Genomic DNA, 21,449 nt, shown 5'->3' on the forward strand with positions numbered 1-21,449 from the left:
AAAAGTTGATCTGAAACATATTTTAATAATTATTAACTATGTATGTGTCAGACATAGAACTGTAACATGATTCACCAGATTTGCGTTTAATTACATTTATTTGACAGTTTTTATGGAATTTCCATTACTATTAAAGTTACAAAATCAAATAATCTGAACTCAATTACAATTCACTTATGATTACAACATATTTTTAAACTAATTATCAATCACACAATTGTAATTATAATTGACACAAACCCTGGACTTGTTTCTCCTCAGCCTGTTGTACCTGCAGGCAGCGCTCAGGGAAAACTTAGTATCATGGTCTACCTTGAACAATTTCAACCTGTAAATTTGTTTTTCTTTCTATGTGTTTGTGAACTTCCTGGTTATTGTGTATTTTCTATGTTATATGTTCCAGTGATGATCTCTGTCCTGCTCACACAGGCCCGTCCATTGGAGGTTCTATAGCTGAGAGTATAGGCTTTCCCTGGCTGATGATCATCATTGGAGTGGTCAACATGTTATACGCTCCTCTCTGCATCTTCCTCAGAAACCCACCAGGACAAGAAGAGAAAATAGTAAGATACTAAATTCACCTCATATCACAGCTGGAAGGTTAGGGTTAGGTCAGGGTTTTATTTTATTTTATTTATTTTATTATTGTTACTATTACTATTATTAGGTCAGTGTATGTAGGAAGTATGTATTACTATAGAAAAGTGGGAGGGGCCAGAAGCTTTTTCATGGATGGTTAAATAAGGTTGTGTTTGAAGGTGGGATGTCAGGGACATTTAGGTTTGTTGTGAAATGTGTAGAGTGATAATTATTGTTTTAATATATTTAAATGAATAAATTGGGAATAAGGAACGTACCAGCATGATATTATGTATGAGAAACACACGTTTACATGGGAGTTTTAATTCAGAATAAAAGTGAAATCATCTTTAAAATGACCTTGTAAACACTTAATTCCTTATGTAAATATAATTCTGAATTAAACACGCACACACAGATATTTTTTATAGATGAATTCATGATGTTTTGGTTTAATTCTTTACTGGACCCAGATCTGCTCACCTCAATGACACGCAACAAAATGAAGGAGTTTGCAAGTTTCATTTACACACATTTTTACAAACTATGTGTCATAAAAAGGCATACAAATAAAAAAGAAACATCAATCTTAAGGAAAAAAAGAGAGAGAAATTAAAAAAAAAAAAGTTACTATGGTGGTGACTAAATAAACTGAAGAAAAATCTATAAAAAACTAAAAACAAATATATATATATATATATATATATATATAGAAAAAACAAAAACAAAATAAAAATTGATGTCACTGATGATTATTACCTAACAGTGTTTTTCAACCCCATATGGGGTCACCTGAAATGTGAAGTAATTGGTAAAAAAATTAAAAAAAAAATAAAAATACACATTGCACACAATAAATAACTGTATCCTATACCTAAACTTCTTCAAATATAAATCTAGTTAAAATAAAAAGCAGTATAAAAATATCTGAAGTGGCATCTTGTCACTAATCATAACTACTCTGTATCTGTAACACATTTTAGTAAACATGATCAGAAACTAATTCTGGAAAAAAAAAAATGTGTCAGGGGTTTCTGGACATTTATATTAAAATGGGGTCACGACCCAAAGAAGGTTGTGAACCTGTGACCTCACAGCAGCGAACCATAAACAGAGCAGCAGAGAAAAAGAAGAGTTTGACTAAAGACAGATTGTGTTTTTAGGTGAATCTGTGACGTCGATGTGTGTTATTGGTCTTTGTTTGAAAGGTGACGCTAATTATTCATCAGATAAAACATCAGAAATGTGTTGGACGTCAAATCATGGTCTACAGGACTCCACATCCCACAATGCAATGCACCAAACTTTACCAACTACGTCAATTAAAGAGAGTTTACAATGGAGATCAAAACAAATAATAATAATGTGTCCTTTATTAATCACCTTAGTGAAACCGTAGTGACATTCTTTCTCTGCATTCTCCCGAGGGTTAGCAGTGGGGTGGAGCCACAAACAGGAAACCCTGAAACACAGACAAGTTAACACAAACCAAATAAACAAAGACAGAATAAGAAAAGGAGGACCCAAGGGTTAAAATAAACAGAACCTATAACACCATTACCGTTGAAAATGCGCAAAATCTAAATAGTTCAATAAAAACTGGTAATAGAAACAACTGCATTTGGAAAAAACATTCAATAATAAATGTTTTTTCTGATGCAATGGTTTTCATATTTTTTATGTTATATTGAAAAACGAATGAACAATAAATGATTATCAGACACAGAGTAAAGCTACAATAATCTCATGTAAAGGATTAAAAATATTCACCATTATAGCCATTCTGTTAAATATAACAGAATGGCTAGAATGGTGAATATTTAACAGAATGGCTAAAACCAACATAATACCACAACACATGGCTAGAAATAGAACAGCTAGACTGCAAACATATAAAACTCTCTGATCTCCCTTTTATCACTGTGACCCTCAAACATCATAACTGCTTTAAAAACCCACTGATTGCCTCCACCCTGACTGCGTGATGGAAAACCCTGGACATTAGGAATGTTCACTTAAAAACTAACATGCTGTCTCCAATCTGGCACAACCCTGACTTTCGAAACAGAAAATCACTGCTCTATCTGAAGACATGGGAAGAGAGCGGAATTATTCATCTCCAAGACCTCTTCAAAAATGATAAGCTCAGGACATATAACAATCTAACCCAAACATTTAATATAAATAAAATTATTATTTTATTTTTTTTACAGTACTTACAAGTAACAGAGACAATAAAGAAAAATACTCCAGTAGATCTAATTGCTTTACAACCTCCAGAACTGGCCATATATATAAAACATGTCTCAACAAAATAAAAATAAAAAACTCTCAAAAATATACAGAGCACTGTTGAACACCAACTCTAATCACTTACCAATCACTAAATGGAAGCTGAACTCTTAATCATCACGAACACCGATTTGTGGACAGAAATTTTTTGTAATATTTTTACGATGACTAAAAACACAAATCTACAGCTAATTAAATACAAGGTCCTCCAAAGATCCCACATTACCCAACAGAAAATGTATAAAATGGGCTTCTCCGTAACAGACATCTGCTCTCAGTGCACCCAGGGAACAGCTGATTCATATTTACATGCCTTATGGCTTTGTTCGCCAGTTCAACAGTTTTGGTTTCTAATCACTGAAAAACTGGACAGGATTCTTCTCTCTCCAGATCTATGTCTGATAGGAGACCTGACAAAGCTTGATCTTCCAGCAAACCAATCACAATCCATCCTTGTGACACTCACCATAGCAAAAAAAAAAAACATTAGTGAATTGGAAAGATAAAAAATCCCTAAACATAAACCAATTGGGAAATCTCTTCATAGAATATATTTCCATGGAAAAGATGTCTGCTCTCAGAAAAAATAAAATAACCTGCTTTGAGGAGCGTTGGACTCCTTTTTTAACTGCATTAAATCTTGATTTCTTAGCCTAATGATCAAACCTGCAAGCGACTGCCAGCACCACTCTTTACTAACACACTTATCAAACTGTAGACCTGGATCTCCCTGGGCTTGTAGGGTGGCCTGGGTAACTTGGGTGCCTCTGCGCGGGCCTGCGTTCCTTCTGGATGTCCTCCGGACCCTGAGCTGTTTGATTTTGCTCTCCTGTCCCCTCCGTACACATCTGGGTGGCCCGTGGGGCTGGGGGTTTGCATATTTCTCTGCCGCTCTTTCGACTTGCTCGCTGTCCGCCTGTCCCGTCCTCCCCTCCTCCTCCTCCTCCTCCTCCTCCTTTGCTCTTGCGCCTGCTCTCCTGCTGGGGTGGGCATTGGGGGGCTCCTGTCGGCCCGGGTGATGGTGGAGGGGCTGTGGCTTTCGCCTGGGGGCGGGCGGGGCCACGCCGGGTGGGTTGGCTTAGGGGTGGGCCCGTTGGGGGGCTTGGGGTGGTGAGGTTTGTGGCTCCTGGCCGGGGGGGTCCGGGATGAGGGAGGCTACTGCTCGGGGGCGGCGTTTGCATCCTGGGTCGCTGGGTGGCGGGGTGTTGCTGTGGGTCGCTCTGCCGGCCCATCTGGGTGCTTTGGCTTTGTTCCCTGGAACGCACCATTGCCGGAGATGTCGCTAGCATGGTGGGCCGGGGCACCCCGGGGCTCACTTGGGGGACCGTGTGGGCCGGTGTGTGGCGTGTGCCGTGTGCCGGGGGGGATGAGGGAGCGCAATGGGGACTTGCCCGTGCAAGGGCCTCCCCTGAAGTTGTGCTGGGTCGGTGTGTGGGGGCGCTGCCTGTGGTTCTTGGCCTGGCGGATCCGTGTCGGGAGTGGTTGGTCTGCTGGCTGGGTATGTCGAGCCCCATGGGCGCTGTGCCGGGGCGGGGGTGTCCCAGGGGTGGGCCTTTGGGTGGGGCATCTCGGGGCGCGTTCTCCTTCCGTTTGCCCAAGGACTGGGTTCGGTGTGTCGCTGCGCTGCCTTTGGCAGGGTGGGGCTGGTGGCCTGGGGCCCGCTGTCCTCCGGGCTGTGCTGGCGTCGGGGGGTGTCTCGTGTTGGTGCTTGGGTGATCGGGGGTGGCCTCCGTGGGGGGGGCTCTGCTGGCAGCACTTGGTGTGGGGTGGCGGTGCCTGGGTGGGGGTGCTTGGGTTCGCCTGCTTATCGGTCAGTGGGTGGCAGGGTGGCCCTGCTTGCGCGGCTGATGGCGTACTTTCTCATTGGGGGGGCCGTGGCCCCTTCCAATGAGAAAGGGGGGCATTGTGTCGTGGTGCAGTGCGGGCCTGTGCTGGCCCTGGTGCGAGCGCAGGCTTGTCTCCTGCTCGGCCGCTCTCTGTTGCGGTGGGGAGGGCAGCTTTGGGCCGGCCTGCGGCAGGGGTCGCCCCCTGAACTGCTGGGGGTGTGGCTGGTGCCCTGCCTTGCCTGGGGGGTGGGGGGTGCCGCCATGCTCCGAGGGGTTGACATGGTTCGGGGGGTGCCGCAGGGTGGGTATTCGGCTGTGCTGCTTGGCGCATCCCTGGGGCCCACAGGGCCGCGTGCCCATCTGCGCCATCTACTCTGGGGGGCATTGCCTCTGGGCTTGCGCTGTTCGGTGAGCAGCGAGGCCTGGGCTGCTGTCCTTGCGCCATCTGGGGCTGTGCGACCTTGCTGGACTGTGGCCGGTTCATGGGCTGGGGTGGCGGGTTGGGGTTGGTGGCGGGGTGCGTTGGGTCCTCGGCTCCTTGGTGCCTTCTCGTATGTGTGTGTGGGGGGCGGTGGCTGTCTCTCGGCTTGGTGTCTTAAGGTTGTCTGGGTGGCCTGGGCTCCTTGGCCCCCGATCTTTCTGTTGGCCTGGCTGCATCTACGGGTCCGGGGCAGCAGCGCTTGGGTTTACAGTAGTGGTTCTTACCCATACATCGGTCTACGATGCACTGGCATGTCTTCGACTGTGGATAAAACTGGTAGTGGGCTTAACTTTGGACACGTTGATCCTAAATACCTGTTTTAGGTATTACCACTCACTCCTTCCTTCTGTCCACAGCCACCACCATTATACCTAAGCCTCACGCCTACAACGTCACATCTCACTTTACAATAATCAACTCTTCCCCACCCTTCCATTTTCTACCTTGAATCTCTCCTCCCTGTTCCCTCCCCCTCACTCAGGTGTAACACTGCCCCCTCTTTTTATATTCTCCCAATAATAAAGTGTTTCTTACCCTTTATTAGGGAGGGCTGGATATGGTCACAATTATTTAATTGCCATAACAAAACATGCATTGCTGTCTTAAAAAGATGACACTTCTTGTAGTGTTGACTTTTGACAGCATGTGCCGACAAGGTAAATTAAAAAAAAAAAAAAATTCACCGGTGATGAAAAGTTTGGGTCCAAAATAAAAATGAATTAGTCACATAAAGAAAAATATTTTCATATTCCAATAAAGAGGAACATTTATACTATAAAATAAAACAGATCAGAGTTTTTCTTACATTCCCACATGTAGTTATGGACCAATGAAAATAGTAAAAAACATATATTGTTCATATTTCCAGAGCATGTGAGTCTAGAACCAATGCATATCTGTGACTAATCATTAGTGATGTGAACAGTCTATGTTCATAGCTCTAAGCTGATCACATTACAGGGAGCTGAGACATATGCTAAGTAGTTTACTGAAGACCCAAACATGTTCCAGACCCAAACACACACTGACTTAGTGACTATTTAGAGGAGCTGACATGTCCACCAGATAGGATGTATAGCAGATCTATTTCTATATTCTGAGAGAGTGGGTGGAGCTTATTACTATATTATATTTACCTTTATATGTGATGGAGTTACTGATATATTGGAAGATGAACATGGAAGAATAATAAGGACACACCCCCTCACTATATTATCCATATCTATAAAGTATCAGATCAAACTAAACATTTACAGTGTGAATATTGAATAATCTGAATTTTTTTTAGAAACAGTTTTGTTTTCGTTTTTTTTTTGTGTATTTGGTACTTTCTAAATGTTCTCAAATACTTCAGACATGATGTAATTTTACTGACTCATGTTGACACTTTGAATCATTGTTTTTCAGGCGATCCTGATGGACACCAACTCCTCCATGAAGACGAGGTCCTACTCCACCCAGGGTCAGGGTCAGTACCAGGGGGAGGACACGGACCCAGACTATGATGACTACGACTAACGGGCCGTGCACAGACCCGCTCAGAGCTCTATTTTGTTGTAAAAAACAAACAAACAAACAAACAAACAATGAACGCAGAAGAAAAAAAGCAGTGAAACAAACAAGCTAAGATATTAACGTGTGGCGTCGTCTCTGTTTCTGTCCTTTTAACCGTCGTGGAGGAGCAGACCAAAGTCCTTCTTTCTGTTGTGAACCAGGTGTTTCCTACCAAAGGCCTTATTCTGAGCAGCAGGTGTTTGTGTGTGTCAGTGAGAACATCCCCAGCATTAGAGCTGGACCTGCTGTTAAATGTTCAGTAGATCTAGAGTCAGTTTATCACCTGCTCCCAGGTCAGATTGTAAAGGAATGGGAAGTGTATTCCACATTATTAGAGATGCTTTATATTCAAGCTTAACTTTGGAAGTGAATAAAGTCAAATGTTCCACGTTGTCTTTTATTCAATCCTTCCTGTTTGTAAACCAGTGCATGGTTCCCGACTTCTTTTGGGTCGTGGCCCAGTTTTTTATATCACAGATAGACCCCAGAGACATTTTTCTCTAGAACTAGTCAATGATCATGTTTATGATATATTTATTATAAACATACAGTAGCCAGGATTAGTGCACAAAGATGTGCCAGCTCACATATCTTTATACTGCATTTTATACACAAATAATTTATATTTGACAAAGTGAAAGTAAAGAATACTTTTGTTTGAGATTGTATGTGGTAAAGAATAACAAATTAATAATAGTTATCATTCAATTATATTATATCTATCTATAAAAGCAAGGAATCAGTGTGTGTGTGTGTGCGTGTGTGTGTGTGTGCGTGTGTGTGTGTGTGCACCCCTCCTCCACTGTCTGTCCACTTGTCAATATAGATACAGCACACACACACACACACACACACAGTATGTACACCTCTTTTATGTTGATTTCCTCAGAAGAGTCGAGTCCTGTTTATGAGTCAGTGAGTCATAACTTTAATCCCAATAAACTAGAGTAATAATATAAACGATACATATGAGGTCACGAGTTCGTTTGATTAGTTTGATAGTTTTACGTGAAAAGTGGAAAAATGACATTTTAGAAGTTGTGTGAGCAGAGGAAATAGAAAGTGTAAATGTTACATGTGATGAATCACATGCTTTATGATCCAGAACAGTGAGCACAGGGTGACTGACAGATGGAGGAATGCAGCCTGTGGCTTTGAGGTGGGGGGGGGACTCAGTGATGTCATCACTCCCCCTACAGGCAAATTTAGAGACGCCAATCAACCTAACAGTCATGTATTTGGATGGTGGGAAAAAGCTGGAGAACATGCAAACTCCACCCAGACAGGACCAAAGTGTCTACCCCAGGGATTGAACCCAGGACCTTCTGCTGTGGGGAGGACGTGCTAACCACTAAGCCAGTGGTTCACAACCTTTTTCAGGCGGTGACCCTCCAAAATAAAGGCCCCAGAGAGAAGGGACCCTCCAAAATAAAGGTTCCATAGAGCAGGGACCCCCACTGTAGCTGAAGGTGGTTGAACACAGACATGAACATTGAAGAACAGTCATGTGGAGACAGGACCATCTATAAGGGGGAATAAAGGAGAGATTTTTGGGGTCCATCCATAAAGTCAGTAAAATGATGGTCATTGTTCTATGAATCTGTGATAACCACATTTATTTATTCATCTGAATAATATCCACTGTTATCCAGGAACATTTATTATTATTCTTATAGTCATCTTAAAGATGGAAATCATGGTTTTAATCACTAATAAAATGGTTCAAAGTGACCAAAAATGGTGGAAAAGGAGGTGAAATGAGATTTTAAAAACTACATAATGTGGTTAAAAGTTGTAAATCAGAGTGGATAAAAACAGACAGAAAAAGTGGTAAAAAGGTTTCAAAGTGTCAATATTGGCCTAAAAGTGGAAGACATGGGGGGAGGTTGGGGTAATCTCGTTTGAAAAATAGGAAATATTAGTTTAAACTGGCAAATAATGGTTGTGACAAATGGTGAATGTGGTTAAAATAAAATATTCATGAAATATGGTGAAAAGAGGTTAACAGTGACAAAAAATAGACAAACATATGTGACATTAGGTGGAAAAGTGGTGGAAAGGGTTTATAAGTGCTGAACATGTCTGAAAAATGTGCAGAAAAGGCATTAAAATGTGGTGTAGAAGTGTCAGAAATGGGAGAAATGTAGCAAAAATACATTAAACGGCGCAAAAATATGGCAAAAAAAAGTGATGAAAATAGGTTAAAATATGGTGAGTTTGGTGTTGTTGAAGAAAAAAGGTAAAAATAAATGAATATTTAAATAAAACAAAAAGTAACTCCTGAGAAAATTAACAAAATATAAAAACATTTCTATTCTCATGAATTAAAAAATTGAACATGCTAAAATGAAATAAAACATATTTTTCAGTTTAACAAAAACAATCAAACCCTTCATTGATGCACTTTATTAAAAAAATATATCAAGATTTCAAAAAGTCAAAATGATTATCTGGTGATGGTGATGATGGTGATGATGGTGATAACAAGCCACACAGCTGATCTGACAGCAGCTAAAGAGCAGAGCGGAGCTCACAGAGGAATTTATTTACTAAACATGAACTTTTTCTTCTGAGAAATGATACGATACCTCAACATCAAACTCTATCATTTACCATCTGACTCTGGCTCTGAGGTAATCATCTACTGCTTTTTTATTTGCTGGCTCAACTGGAAAGCTAAGTAGCAAGCTAGCTAGCTACAAGTAGCAAGCTAACTAGCAGAAGAATGGCTCTTTCCACAACAGAATACAGCAGTCTTCTCCAAAAGATTACTGAACTGGAGACGACAGTGTGAGGAATACAAGTAAACATTGAGGTTAATGGACACTGTGGATATGATAATTATACGACTGTGCCGCTGTTTCAAAACAGCGGAGTGGATAAAGCTAACTCGCTACCAGCTCGTGCTAACAAAGCTATCAGGCCTAGGGAGGATCCTGTTCCCGTTGATAAGCCAACAGGTGTGAGTCCTCCCTGGAATACTCTGGGAGCTAAGCCTAAGAAAAAGTCATATCCACTTCAAAGGCTAACGGGCCGATCAAAGCGTCCTGATATCAATAATGAGACGGACTGGCCTGCACTGGCTTCTCAGACTGCAGCCTCAACATCAACTCCCTTGTCTGCCCAGGCACAAAAGTGGACATCTGCTAAAGGCAGGAGTATCACCAAGTCACAAACCCAGTTTCATGTAGAACTGGGTAATCGATTCGCCCCACTGCTGAATGACCTAGGATCTGCTCTAATCAGGTCAACACACAACCTTCTGGAACTGCGAAGACTGAAAGTGCTTCAGGAAAACAAAAGCGACATGGTCGGCCAAAGCAACAACCTCACACACTGATAGTGGGAGACGTTTCTGTTAAAGATGCTCAGAAGATGTTCAGCAGCAACGTGAAAGTGATCTGCTTACCTAATGACACAGTATCAGACCTGGCTGACAAAATCTTGCATATTGTTGCAGATTACCCACATTTGAAAAATTTTGTGATTCATTTTGGGTTAAATGATTTAGCCAAGGAGGAGTCTGAGGTGTTAAAGCTGGATTTCACCCATCTGCTAAAAACTGTGAGCTGTATACAGCCTAAAGTGTTCATCAGTGGCCAGATACCTCCAGTCCACAAAGGAGATCTGAAATTCTCAAGGATTTACTCTTTGAATACATTTTTGTTTTTCAGCTTGTGCTGCCCTTTCACTAAATTTTATAGAAAATGTTCCTATTTTTTGGGAACGTGGTCATCTTTTTAGAGCAGATGGACTGTGTCTAAACAAGGCTGGAGTAAAACTGTTCACATCCAACTTGTTTTACTTCACCAGTCACACTGCTATCAGTTCTGATAAAGACAGAGGACAACATGTACCATCGGAGAACAAAACAACAAGGAAAGAACATGGAGTCGATGAGCTTCCAGCAAGAAATAAAAATCGCCAAAATGAAGAGGTCAACCCAACCCCCACATCTCAGGACCCATCTGCTTCACCCCAAAATTCACCGACTTCCACCTCATCCAGCTTCTCTCCTACCCCTGCCTTCTTGGATTTAACTGCCCAGATGAACGAGCTGGTTCTGGCTGGCACAAGACTGACACCCCACCCTTTACCCCACCATGGTCCCATCTTATCTCCTCTAAAGAACCAATCTGCACCACCCATCCCTCCTCGACGATACCAGGCCCAGAATCACTCTTCTCCTCAGGCCAGATGTGTTCATGTTAGAGCGACACAGGTCTGATGTGTGCTGGGTCTAGACTGCAATAGCTCTATTTTTAGGAACAACCAGAAAAAGTCAGGGCCTTATGGAGTTAATGCAGCTTCTTTAATTCCTATGGTGACAGGCAACACAGACTCCGCATCACTGCAGACGCCGCACCAATCCGCCTGTCAATCTCTCGCTCCATCCTTCCCTCACTCGTGAACAAGACCCCGAGGTACTTGAACTCCTCCACCTGGGGCAGAACCTCATCTCCAACCCGGAGAAGGCACTCCACCTTTTTCCGGTCGAGAATAATACTGACGCCCCCAAACCGGACCCCCTCAACGCCCTGACTGCGGAGTCCAACCCTCACCGAAAACGATTTTGACTTACTGCCGGCAATGCGGACCAGACTCTGACTCATACAGGTAACGAACAGCTCCTATCAGGAGGTTCGATACCCCATACTCCCGGAGGGCCCTCCACAGGAATCCCCGAGGGACACGGTCAAATGCCTTTTCCAGGTCCACAAAACACATGTGGACTGGTTGGGCAAATTCCCATGACCCCTCAAGGACCCTGCTGAGGGTGTAGAGCTGGTCCACAGTTCCACGGCCAGGACGAAAACCACATTGCTCCTCCTGAATCCGAGGTTCAACTATCCGGCGGACCCTCCTCTCCAGTACCCCTGAATAGACCTTACCGGGGAGGCTGTACCTGTCTGCTGCCTCCGGAGTCCCACAGGCCAAAAAGGCCCGGTAGGACTCCTTCTTCAGCTTGACGGCATCCCTCACCCGCGGTGTCCACCAACGGGTTCGGGTATTGCCGCCACGACAGGCACCGACTACCTTGCAGCCACAGCACCGATCAGCCGCCTCAGCAACAGAGGCACGGAACATGGCCCACTCGGACTCAATGTCCCCCGCCTCCTCCGAGACATGGTTGAAGTTTTCCCGGAGGTGGGAGTTGAAGCTCCTTCTGACGGGAGACTCGGCCAGGCGTTCCCAGCAGACCCTCACTATACGTTTGGGTCTGCCAGGTCTAACCGGCATCCTCCCCCGCCATCGGAGCCAACTCACCACCAGGTGGTGATCAGTTGACAGCTCCGCCCCTCTCTTTACCCGAGTGTCCAAGACATGCGGCCGCAAGTCCGATGACACGACTACGAAGTTGATCATCGAACTGCGGCCTAGGGTGTCCTGGTGCCAAGTGCACATATGGACACCCTTATACAGAAGTTGTGTATGAAATGCGCTATTGCCTTGGTGATGGTGGTGATGGTGATGGTGATGATGGTGGTGATGGTGATGATGGTGGTGATGGTGATGGTGATGGTGGTGATGATGGTGATGATGGTGGTGATGGTGGTGATGATGGTGATGATGGTGGTAATGGTGGTGATGATGGTGGTGATGATGGTGATGGTGATCATCATCATCATCTTCAGTCTGAGCTCTGACTTAAAAAAAAACATTACTTAACAAAAAGCTTGAAAAACAAAAACATGTTTCTCTTTGCTTTGGACCAACACAGATCTACACTGAACTTAGACACGTGTCTGTGATGCGTTCACCTAGCCTTACCTTTTGAGGTGTTTGAAATTTTTTCATTCATTTTTATGCCTCAATTTTTTGTTTTTCAAAAAATTTAGATTGTATGCGTTACTATAACCATACCTCTGAAATTGGGTGATTTTTTTTTATTTTTGTCCTTTACTGCATTCTTAAATTCTATTTAAAGTATGTACAGTCTCTGAATATCCAGATATGATATATCACATCCTCCTCCATCAGCTGAGCTAATGCTAATGCTAATGTTACCACAGTCAGAGGAAGTGAAAGCAACAGACTTCAGTTCAGTTTGAGAGACTTACAAGTTACTAAAACAAAAGTTGCGCATGTAACTACGGTGCAAATCTGCACTCACCTCACTGTGGACCAATAGGCGGCAGCACTGCTGTAGCAAAGGCCTGTAGTGCTGCTACATTGACCCTGTAGAACCAGGCAAAGGTGCATGGTGAAGCCCAGTGAGCTGCTGCACATATCTCACTAAGAGGCACTCCTCTCATTAAAGCCCAGGATGCAGCAACCCCCCTGGTTGAATGACCATTGACGTACAGGAAGGCCCTCAGCCCTGTATCCACCAGCAATTATCTCCCCAACCTACTTAGAAAGCTGCTGTGCTGACAAGGCTAAACCCTTTCTGGGCCCACCATGGCAAACTAACAGTGTGTCTGACCGGCAAATGTGGAAGTCACTACAAAATACCTCTGGAGCGATCGAAGCGGACAGAGCTGTTGTGCCCTCTTAACCTCCCCGCCATTAATGTTTGTATGCTTCCAACTCAATGGCCTGGTTGACATGTGGGGGCGGTAGCGTCTTTGGTAGAAATAAGGGATTCGGCAAAAGAGTGACCCCACAACCATCAGCTTTCCAGCGCATGTAGGATGGTGAAACAGAGAGTGCATAGAGTTCACTCACTCTCTTAGTCGATATAATGGCCAAGAGCAATGCAGTCTTGGCCTTTTAGTTCAGCCTGTTCAAGGGGCTCGAACGGACGACTGCAGAGCACCTGTAATACAACCGGTAGATCCCATGGGGGTACCTGTACTGCGTGAATGTTTTTTTTTTGCTGCGCCCCTTTTAGGAAGCCAGTAACCAGCGTCTTTGACCCAACAGTCTTCTTATGGCAATTATTATATTCATCATCATATCGTCAAATGTGTGTTCATGTGTACAATTTGTCATGTTTTAATACATGATGACTGCATTACTCTTTCCACTTTTGAACAGCTGAGTCATGTTAGGTTAGCAGTACAGATTGTATTGTATCCACAGTGCCAGCAACACACAGTCTCTGCTGAAAGCCAAACTCAAACTCACATGCAGACATACACGCACACACACTATCAAGGACAGATACCAGTGACGCCAGCCTTCCTCCACTTTCACTGTTGGGCATCTGACCCCCTCCTTCTCTTTCCTTCAGGGTTGGGACTTTTTCTCATATCTGTATAAAGCTTAAGCTGTGAAACTGTTGGTCAGTCCTGCATATCCGGAGCCAGGAAAGAACCTTTCTGGACCATCCTGTTCTCTTTTTCATTTAGCCTTTCCAATATAGAGGATGGGACACTCTCCTTTTTTGTACTCCTTTTCATTTAGTTTTATAATAAATCTTTTTTATAAAATCATCATGCTCCGACTGGACTCCGTCATTCAACACAGAGCATAATTCATGTCACCAAATGAGGTCAACTGCAAATTTGCCGTGACAGTCTGATTCCCCATCTTTGCACTATGGGCCGAGATGGTTGCCACATAGACTTTCAGGGTTGAGGCCGATCGATTTTGGTCAAGTAACACTTGCAGGAAATGCAGTATAATTGACACTGAGCACTGCTCTGGTGCCTCCCCCTGTTGACTACACCACTGTGGGAACAGTTTCCACCTATTAGCATACTGTAATCTAGTGGAAGCTGCTCTAAAGTCTAAAATGTTTCGACAACAGTCGTCACATTCCCTTAAAAGTGGCTCTGGCCCTTCAGAGGCCAAACCCATAATTGTAAGCAGTCCGGATTCGGATACCAAATGTGCTCATCCAGTTGGGAAAGGAGGTCTTGCCTCCTCGGGAGTCTCCATGGGACCCCGTCTAGGAGCCTGTGTAGGACTGGAAACTACGGTTTGGGGCCTCCAATAGGAGACTGTTGTTGCCTTGTTCTACTCAATGCAGCATTGCCAATAACATTGGCATCAGTGGAAAGGCATAGAGTAGCCCTTTTGGCCAAGTGGGCTCGTCTCCAGCCAGGAAAACCAATGGGTTAGGGTTAGGGTTACAATATGTTGATGCCTGTGAGACAAACAGATCCATTTGGTCCCTGCCGTACCTCCTACAAATCATCGCCACCATCTCTGGGTTGAGTCTCCATTCCCCCGGCGGTGGTTTGGCGGGACAAGAAGTCTGTCACCCTGTTCTGGATACCTGGGAGGTACATCACCCTGAGGCTCACAAAATGAATGAACACCCATGGAAGGAGCTGCTGAGCAACCTGCAGAGCCTTCTTGGACCTTGTGCCCCCCTGGTGGTTTATGTGGTAAACTACCAAAGTGTTGTCCGAGCGCACCAGTACATGCCTGCGTTGTACTTCCTGCCTGGAGAGGCAGGAAGTGTGTCAAAGACAGAAGTAGTGCCCGGAGCTCTAGTACATTCATGTGCTCCCTCCTCTCCTGTAGGCTCCAGGCCCCTCTTATTGCCCGATGTTGCCACACAGCTCCCAATCTCAGGAATGAGGCATCCGTAGTAACCACCTCCTGACGGGAGGGAACCACGCCCATGGAGACCCCTCCGGAGAGATATGGCACATTCCTCCATGGCTGCAGAGCAAGGAGATACTGAGGGGACACCCCCACTTTCCTGTGTCTGTGCCACTTTGGGTCCAAATGCTGAGGCTGCCACCAGCATGCCAGCAAGTCTTAGCAAGAGGCCATACCGCACAGAGCGGCCTTGCTGAAATTGAGGGAGGTGACACAGAATATCCTCCACTCGTCTCGGAGAGAGTGAGGCCCTCATCCATTGCAAGTCCACGATCATCCCAATGAAAGACATCTACTGTGTAGGTGTGAGGGAACTTTTCCCATAGTTCACAATTAACCCCAAACTGGCCACATGAGTTATGAGAGCAGCTGTATCCCTGGTCGATTGGTCCCTTGTTCGGGCACCTTTTAACCAGTCGTCAATATACGGTAGGATCTGCATTCCCCTGGCCTGTAGGGGGGACAGGGCTGCACTGATACACCTTGTGAATATTTGTGGCGCCAATGACAGACCAAAAGGCAGCACTTTGAACTTGTAGGCTTGACCCCTGAATGCAAAGTGCAGGTATCGTCTGTGCTGTGGTGCAATCGGCACATGAAAGTTTGCATCTTTCAGGTCGATACACGTGAACCAGTCCCCCTCCCTGACAGCATGCAGCACATCGACAGTGTGCAGCATGTGAAATGTTAACTTCTTTAAAAACTGGTTTAACCTCCTTAAATCCAGTATTGGAAGTAGTCCGCCGTCCCTTTTCGGGATCAGAAAATAACTTGAATAAAAACTGTCCAGCTGTTTTGTAGGACTTAGTCTTAATTGCTTGATATTTCTTGGCTCAGGACCAAGTAATTTTGCGGGGTCGTCCACGCTGGTCATTTTGACCCCGTTGAAAGGCAACCACTAACTGGCAACCACTAACTGACAACCACTAACTGGCAACCACTAACTGACAACCAGCCGCAGCCTCTGGAGGACGGTTCCTTGGAACACAGCTCCAACCACAGTCAAAACTCAAAACCCGATGTGTCATAGGCTACTGTAAGTATGTGTGCACAAATATAACATAGTCTCTTGACCTGTAACACAAACTAACCTTACGAGAAGAGGAAAAAGCAATGATGACAGGATGACACCGCTCCGGTGGTTAGGAAAAAATCTGATAAAAGACATCGATTCGTACACATAAAACTATTTATTTAGCATTTAACATTTCTTAGTGTAGGGGTGCTTATCGTGTGTGTGTGTGTTTATGGTTAGTGCTGTTTAAAGTAGGTGTTAGTGGCAGGTTTTGAAACCTTCAGCACAGGGGATAGCGCAAATTCATAACACGTGTTAATGCAAGACACATCACAGAAAGCAGGTCAAAGACCTTATATTATCTAATTACTTCCTTACTTTAATGCTTTACACCAAAGGGAGGAGACTTATATCACAGTGGGGCCATAAAATGTGTTTGTTTGATCAAAGGGTCACATGATCAACATTAATGTCAGCATTTAGAATAAAGAATAAAACGTTTTTATTGTAATTTTGTGTGTTTTTCTGTCATTCTGTGTTTGTTTGTTGTTGACTTGCTCATTGTGATGCATTTTGTGCATTTCTGTGGTACTTTTGTGGATTTTTGTGGATTTCTATTGTCGTTTTGCTTGTTTTTTAGTACTGTGAGTTTGCAGAGTAATTTTTTGTGTTTTTCTTGTTTTTTGTGTACTTTTGTTCTCATTTTAACCATCTACACACTGTTGGGCAAAATAAAAAGCTCTCAGATTTGCTCAATAGTTCAAATTGTAGAAAATTGTTCACATGCACAGAAATATTTGCAGATACAAACACATTCTGTTGAAACATGTTTTTTTCTTTTCCCCAAGTAAGTCAGACAAACAAGATACTGTATGTGCAGAAGACATATTTACATTAAATACCTGTAGCTCACAACTGAAAAATAAAATTGCTGAAAAAAATGTGCAGAAATAGATACATAAAAAAAAGAGGAAAGAAAAATAATGAGACATCATCTGGGTCTGGACACATCACTGGTAATATCTACCCTAGACATGGAGGGAAGAAGCTCCTTCAGTTCCTTATCAATATCATCCTGAATCATCCACAGCTACTGCATCACATGACTCCTCCAACGCCTGCAGAACAGCTCGTATTCCCTCCACTGCTGAGAACAATCTTTATGGGTTCAGAAATGATGAAGCTGAAGCTGAAGCTGGGAAGATGAAAACTCAACGGTTCCTTTGATGGTCTGAGTCATCCTTAAGCTCTGGTGGTGTGAGAACGTTGGTAGACTATAGGTTGTGTTGTTGGTCCATGCTTGGATTAACGTGGAGGAAACCAGTCGTACACACACGTTGGTCAGAAACATCTAGTCTATGATAGATCTGTGGACGATGACGTTTCTTTGCTAGGTTGAACCATCCTCATCTATAAACATGAACTCATGTGGGATTGCATGAGCATCTATTTCCAGTAGCTTCTCACTAAATCTGGAGACTTTAGAACTCTCTTCTCTTCTCAGTGACTTTTTTCTCAAAAGTGACTTTGGACACACCTATAGTGACTAAAATCTAATCTCACTCTGTAGTTACTGTCCTCAATAGGGTGCTGCTGTGAGCCCCTCCCCCATCCTAAAGTACTCACAGACGGCAGGTTGACTAGTAGAACCCACACCACTCCACATCCACACTCTCTCCATCTTGGATATGCTTCTCTAGGTTTACACACAGCTCAGTGTATGTTTTGGTCATTGTATTTTCCGTTCAGAAAAAGAAATTGAAATTCAAAAAACAAAAATTAAAATTCAAGGCACATTTTTTATTTATTTTTTATCAGAGTCAAGAAGAGATGAACTTTTAAAAATCGGTTGATTTTAAATTTTTATTTTTTAAACCAAAAACCGAAATGCTGGTGCTGGCTAACGTTGGTGCTGGCTAACGTTGGTGCTGGCTAACGTTGGTGCTGGCTAATGTTGGTGCTGGCTAACGTTGGTGCTGGCTAATGTTGGTGCTGGCTAACGTTGGTGCTGGCTAACGTTGGTGCTGGCTAACTTTGGTGCTGGCTAACGTTGGTGCTGGCTAACGTTGGTGCTGGCTAACGCTGGTGCTGGCTAACGTTGGTGCTGGCTAACGTTGGTGCTGGCTAACGCTGGTACTGGCTAACGCTGGTGCTGGCTAACGTTGGTGCTGGCTAACGTTGGTGCTGGCTAACGTTGGTGCTGGCTAACGTTGGTGCTGGCTAACGCTGGTGCTGGCTAACGTTGGTGCTGGCTAACGTTGGTGCTGGCTAACTTTGGTGCTGGCTAACGTTGGTGCTGGCTAACTTTGGTGCTGGCTAACGTTGGTGCTGGCTAACGTTGGTGCTGGCTAACTTTGGTGCTGGCTAACGTTGGTGCTGGCTAACTTTGGTGCTGGCTAACTTTGGTGCTGGCTAACTTTGGTGCTGGCTAACGTTGGTGCTGGCTAACTTTGGTGCTGGCTAACGTTGGTGCTGGCTAACTTTGGTGCTGGCTAACTTTGGTGCTGGCTAACGTTGGTGCTGGCTAACGTTGGTGCTGGCTAACTTTGGTGCTGGCTAACTTTGGTGCTGGCTAATGTTGGTGCTGGCTAACGTTGGTGCTTGCCGTGCACTCTCTGGTCTCAGTCCCTGTCATAGCGCCTCAGTGAGCTGACAGAAGTAAAGTGTGTGGGTAGACAGTAGACACTCTACAATCAGTCTGTCTGTCTCATCTCTGCCCTTCAATTACTGCACATGTTCACACAAAACCTCCAGGAAATCACAGGCAACATTGTTGCTGCAGCAAGGAGACAAAAGTGGCAGAAAATAATTTTTCTTCTCCTGATTTACTTCATCTATGATGTCATTGTTTCAAATCACAGATTAACACGAAGGTCAGGAAAAATACTTTTGTTCTACATTTTCTCACCATCTACAGCTTTAATACACTATTTTAAAAGGAAATCAAACAAATTATTATCGAAAATGCTTGATTATGATTTCAATTATAATTACATTTTTTAACATTTTTGGTTTCAACATTTTACATCTTTTCCCCTGCTAATCATCTTTGATTTATTGAATTAAAATGATTGTCTCCAGCAGCTTTATGAGATAAAACTATGTCAATGACTGATACTGTACTACTGTCTCAGTGACGGGAGAATCTGACATGTATTATCTATACCATGCATGTTGTTTTAAGATAATATAATAATTATCTTTAACTGTACACAGTGATTCCCTCCATGTTCACCGTCATTAGAACCAAAGAGTGACTTCTAACCACTAAATACACCATCCACTGATTTTATTAACACGTACTGGTGTTATTGTGATTAAAAATAGATGTTGGTTCCAGGAGTGAATGTGTGAAGGATAAACAGGATAAATAAATGACTCTTCCATGTTTAACACGGGGCTTTGCCTTTAGTCAGTTGTTGTCACTTTATTTATTTTTACATGAACACTAATTAGAGTGTCCTTGTCTACTTACTGAACGCTTTTTCACAGCTTTTAGAGGCTGATTTTAACACCACAGAGATTTTAAAGCTCAATGAGCTGGAAATGAAGCCGCTGGCATTTCATCAAGAAATTTGTTTTAACTTTGGGGCTTCCTCGGATGTGTGTGTGGGGGGCGGTGGCTGCCTGTCAGCCTGGGATCTTGGGGGCATCTGGGGGGTTGCTCGGCCATGGGGGGGTGACCTGGGGCTCCCTGGCCCCCACTTTTTCTGCTGGCCTGCCTACATCTGCGGGCCCAGGGCAGTTCCTGGGTTTGCGGTAGCGTTAAATTGCACATATACTGGTCTACGATGCACTGGCACGCCTTGGGATGTGGGATAAAACTCATACTGGGCTTAACTTTAGACACTTTAATCCCAAATACCAGCTTTAGGTACTACCACTCACTCATTCCCCCTGTCCACAGCCACCATCATTATAGCTAAGCTTCACACTAGTCACTATACTGGCTTGATTACACAACATAATAAGCACAATGTATTCTACAACTTCACATCTCACCCTCACTGTAAAACAATCTATTCATACCCACCCTTTCTATTTCCTACCTTGAGTCTCTCCTCCCTGCTCCCTTTCCCCTCCCCCTCCACTTAGGTGTAACACTGCTCTCCCTTTTTATATCGTCCCTCTAATAAAATATTTCTTACCCTTCCTTAGGGAGGGCTGGTGATGGTCACAATTAAGCAATAAAATAAATCAATTTATTTTATTGCAATAACAAAACATGCATTGCTGTCTCATAATGATTGCACTTCTTGTAGTGTTGACCTTTGACAACATGTGCAGACAAGATAGAAAAAAAAGAAATAAATAAATAAAAAATAAATAAATTTGTATTAACTTTAAAGGTGCAGTCCGCAACTCTCAGACCCCTCCCTCCCCCCTGCTCTCCAGCCCTCCCTCCAAACTTTCCAAAGTCCCTCCCTCAGAGGAGCTAACAAGTTAACGTTAGTCCGACAGCAACATCACAGTAATATAACACGCTCTGTTAAAAGCATATGACTGCAGTGCTTCTCTCTCTCTATGTGCACACACCTCAGCAGCAGCAACAACACAGTGTCACTTTCAGCAGCACACACAGAGGCTGCTGCACACACATGAACAGCACATGCACCACAGAGTTCTAGTGCAACAATTACACATCAAACATAATGTAAATTGAACAGCAGTAATTACCTTTCAAGCAGAAAAGTCACCAATTCCATCTTCTACTCCTCCAGACCATACGCTGTAAAATAGTTGGCACTCTAGCTCCGGGAAAGGGGCGGGGCTTGTGAGCAATAGCTGTCAGACAACCCATCAAACACAATCCTGGTTCTGATTGGGTCTTTTTGCTCAGTCGTGGTGCGTTCTGGCAATCTGCCAAAGACTGCAGTAGCAGGGGGCGGGGCTCAGTGAGTCTGTTTTTTTTTTTCAAATAAACTAGTAGTTTAATGTAAAGCTGTCCTTATATAGTGACAGCTTTAGCAAATAATACAAAAAGTCACTTTTATGAGTTGCAGACTGCACCTTTAAGAAAAACAAACATGATCAATACATTTTTTTTTTTAAAGCATTCAAATTAAATCATATCATCATTTGGTCTTCATTATCAAGTATTTTTTGTACATCTTAGTTTGACCAAAAGAAGTGATATGGGCTAAATGTTTGTTAAAGTCACATTTGTGATGTTTAAAATGGTGAAAAGGTAGCAGTAGCTAGC

At 43.7% G+C, this 21,449-nt stretch overlaps 1 protein-coding gene across 2 annotated transcripts in view; it reads left to right on the forward strand.

Moving 5' to 3' along the window:
- Positions 1-7,124, forward strand: part of slc18a2 (solute carrier family 18 member 2) — a 51,087-nt gene extending 43,963 nt beyond the window's left edge. For both annotated transcript variants that reach the window (XM_028469267.1, XM_028469266.1), the window contains 2 exons: positions 430-563; positions 6,586-7,124. In XM_028469267.1, coding sequence (XP_028325068.1) covers positions 430-563; positions 6,586-6,696 — 245 coding nt within the window. In that variant the 3' untranslated portion in view covers positions 6,697-7,124. The remainder of the gene's footprint in view (positions 1-429; positions 564-6,585) is intronic.
- Positions 7,125-21,449: the final 14,325 nt, after the last annotated feature.

The sequence above is a fragment of the Gouania willdenowi genome, chromosome 15 (genome assembly GCF_900634775.1).
Source record: "Gouania willdenowi chromosome 15, fGouWil2.1, whole genome shotgun sequence".
Taxonomy (NCBI): Eukaryota; Metazoa; Chordata; class Actinopteri; order Blenniiformes; family Gobiesocidae; genus Gouania; species Gouania willdenowi.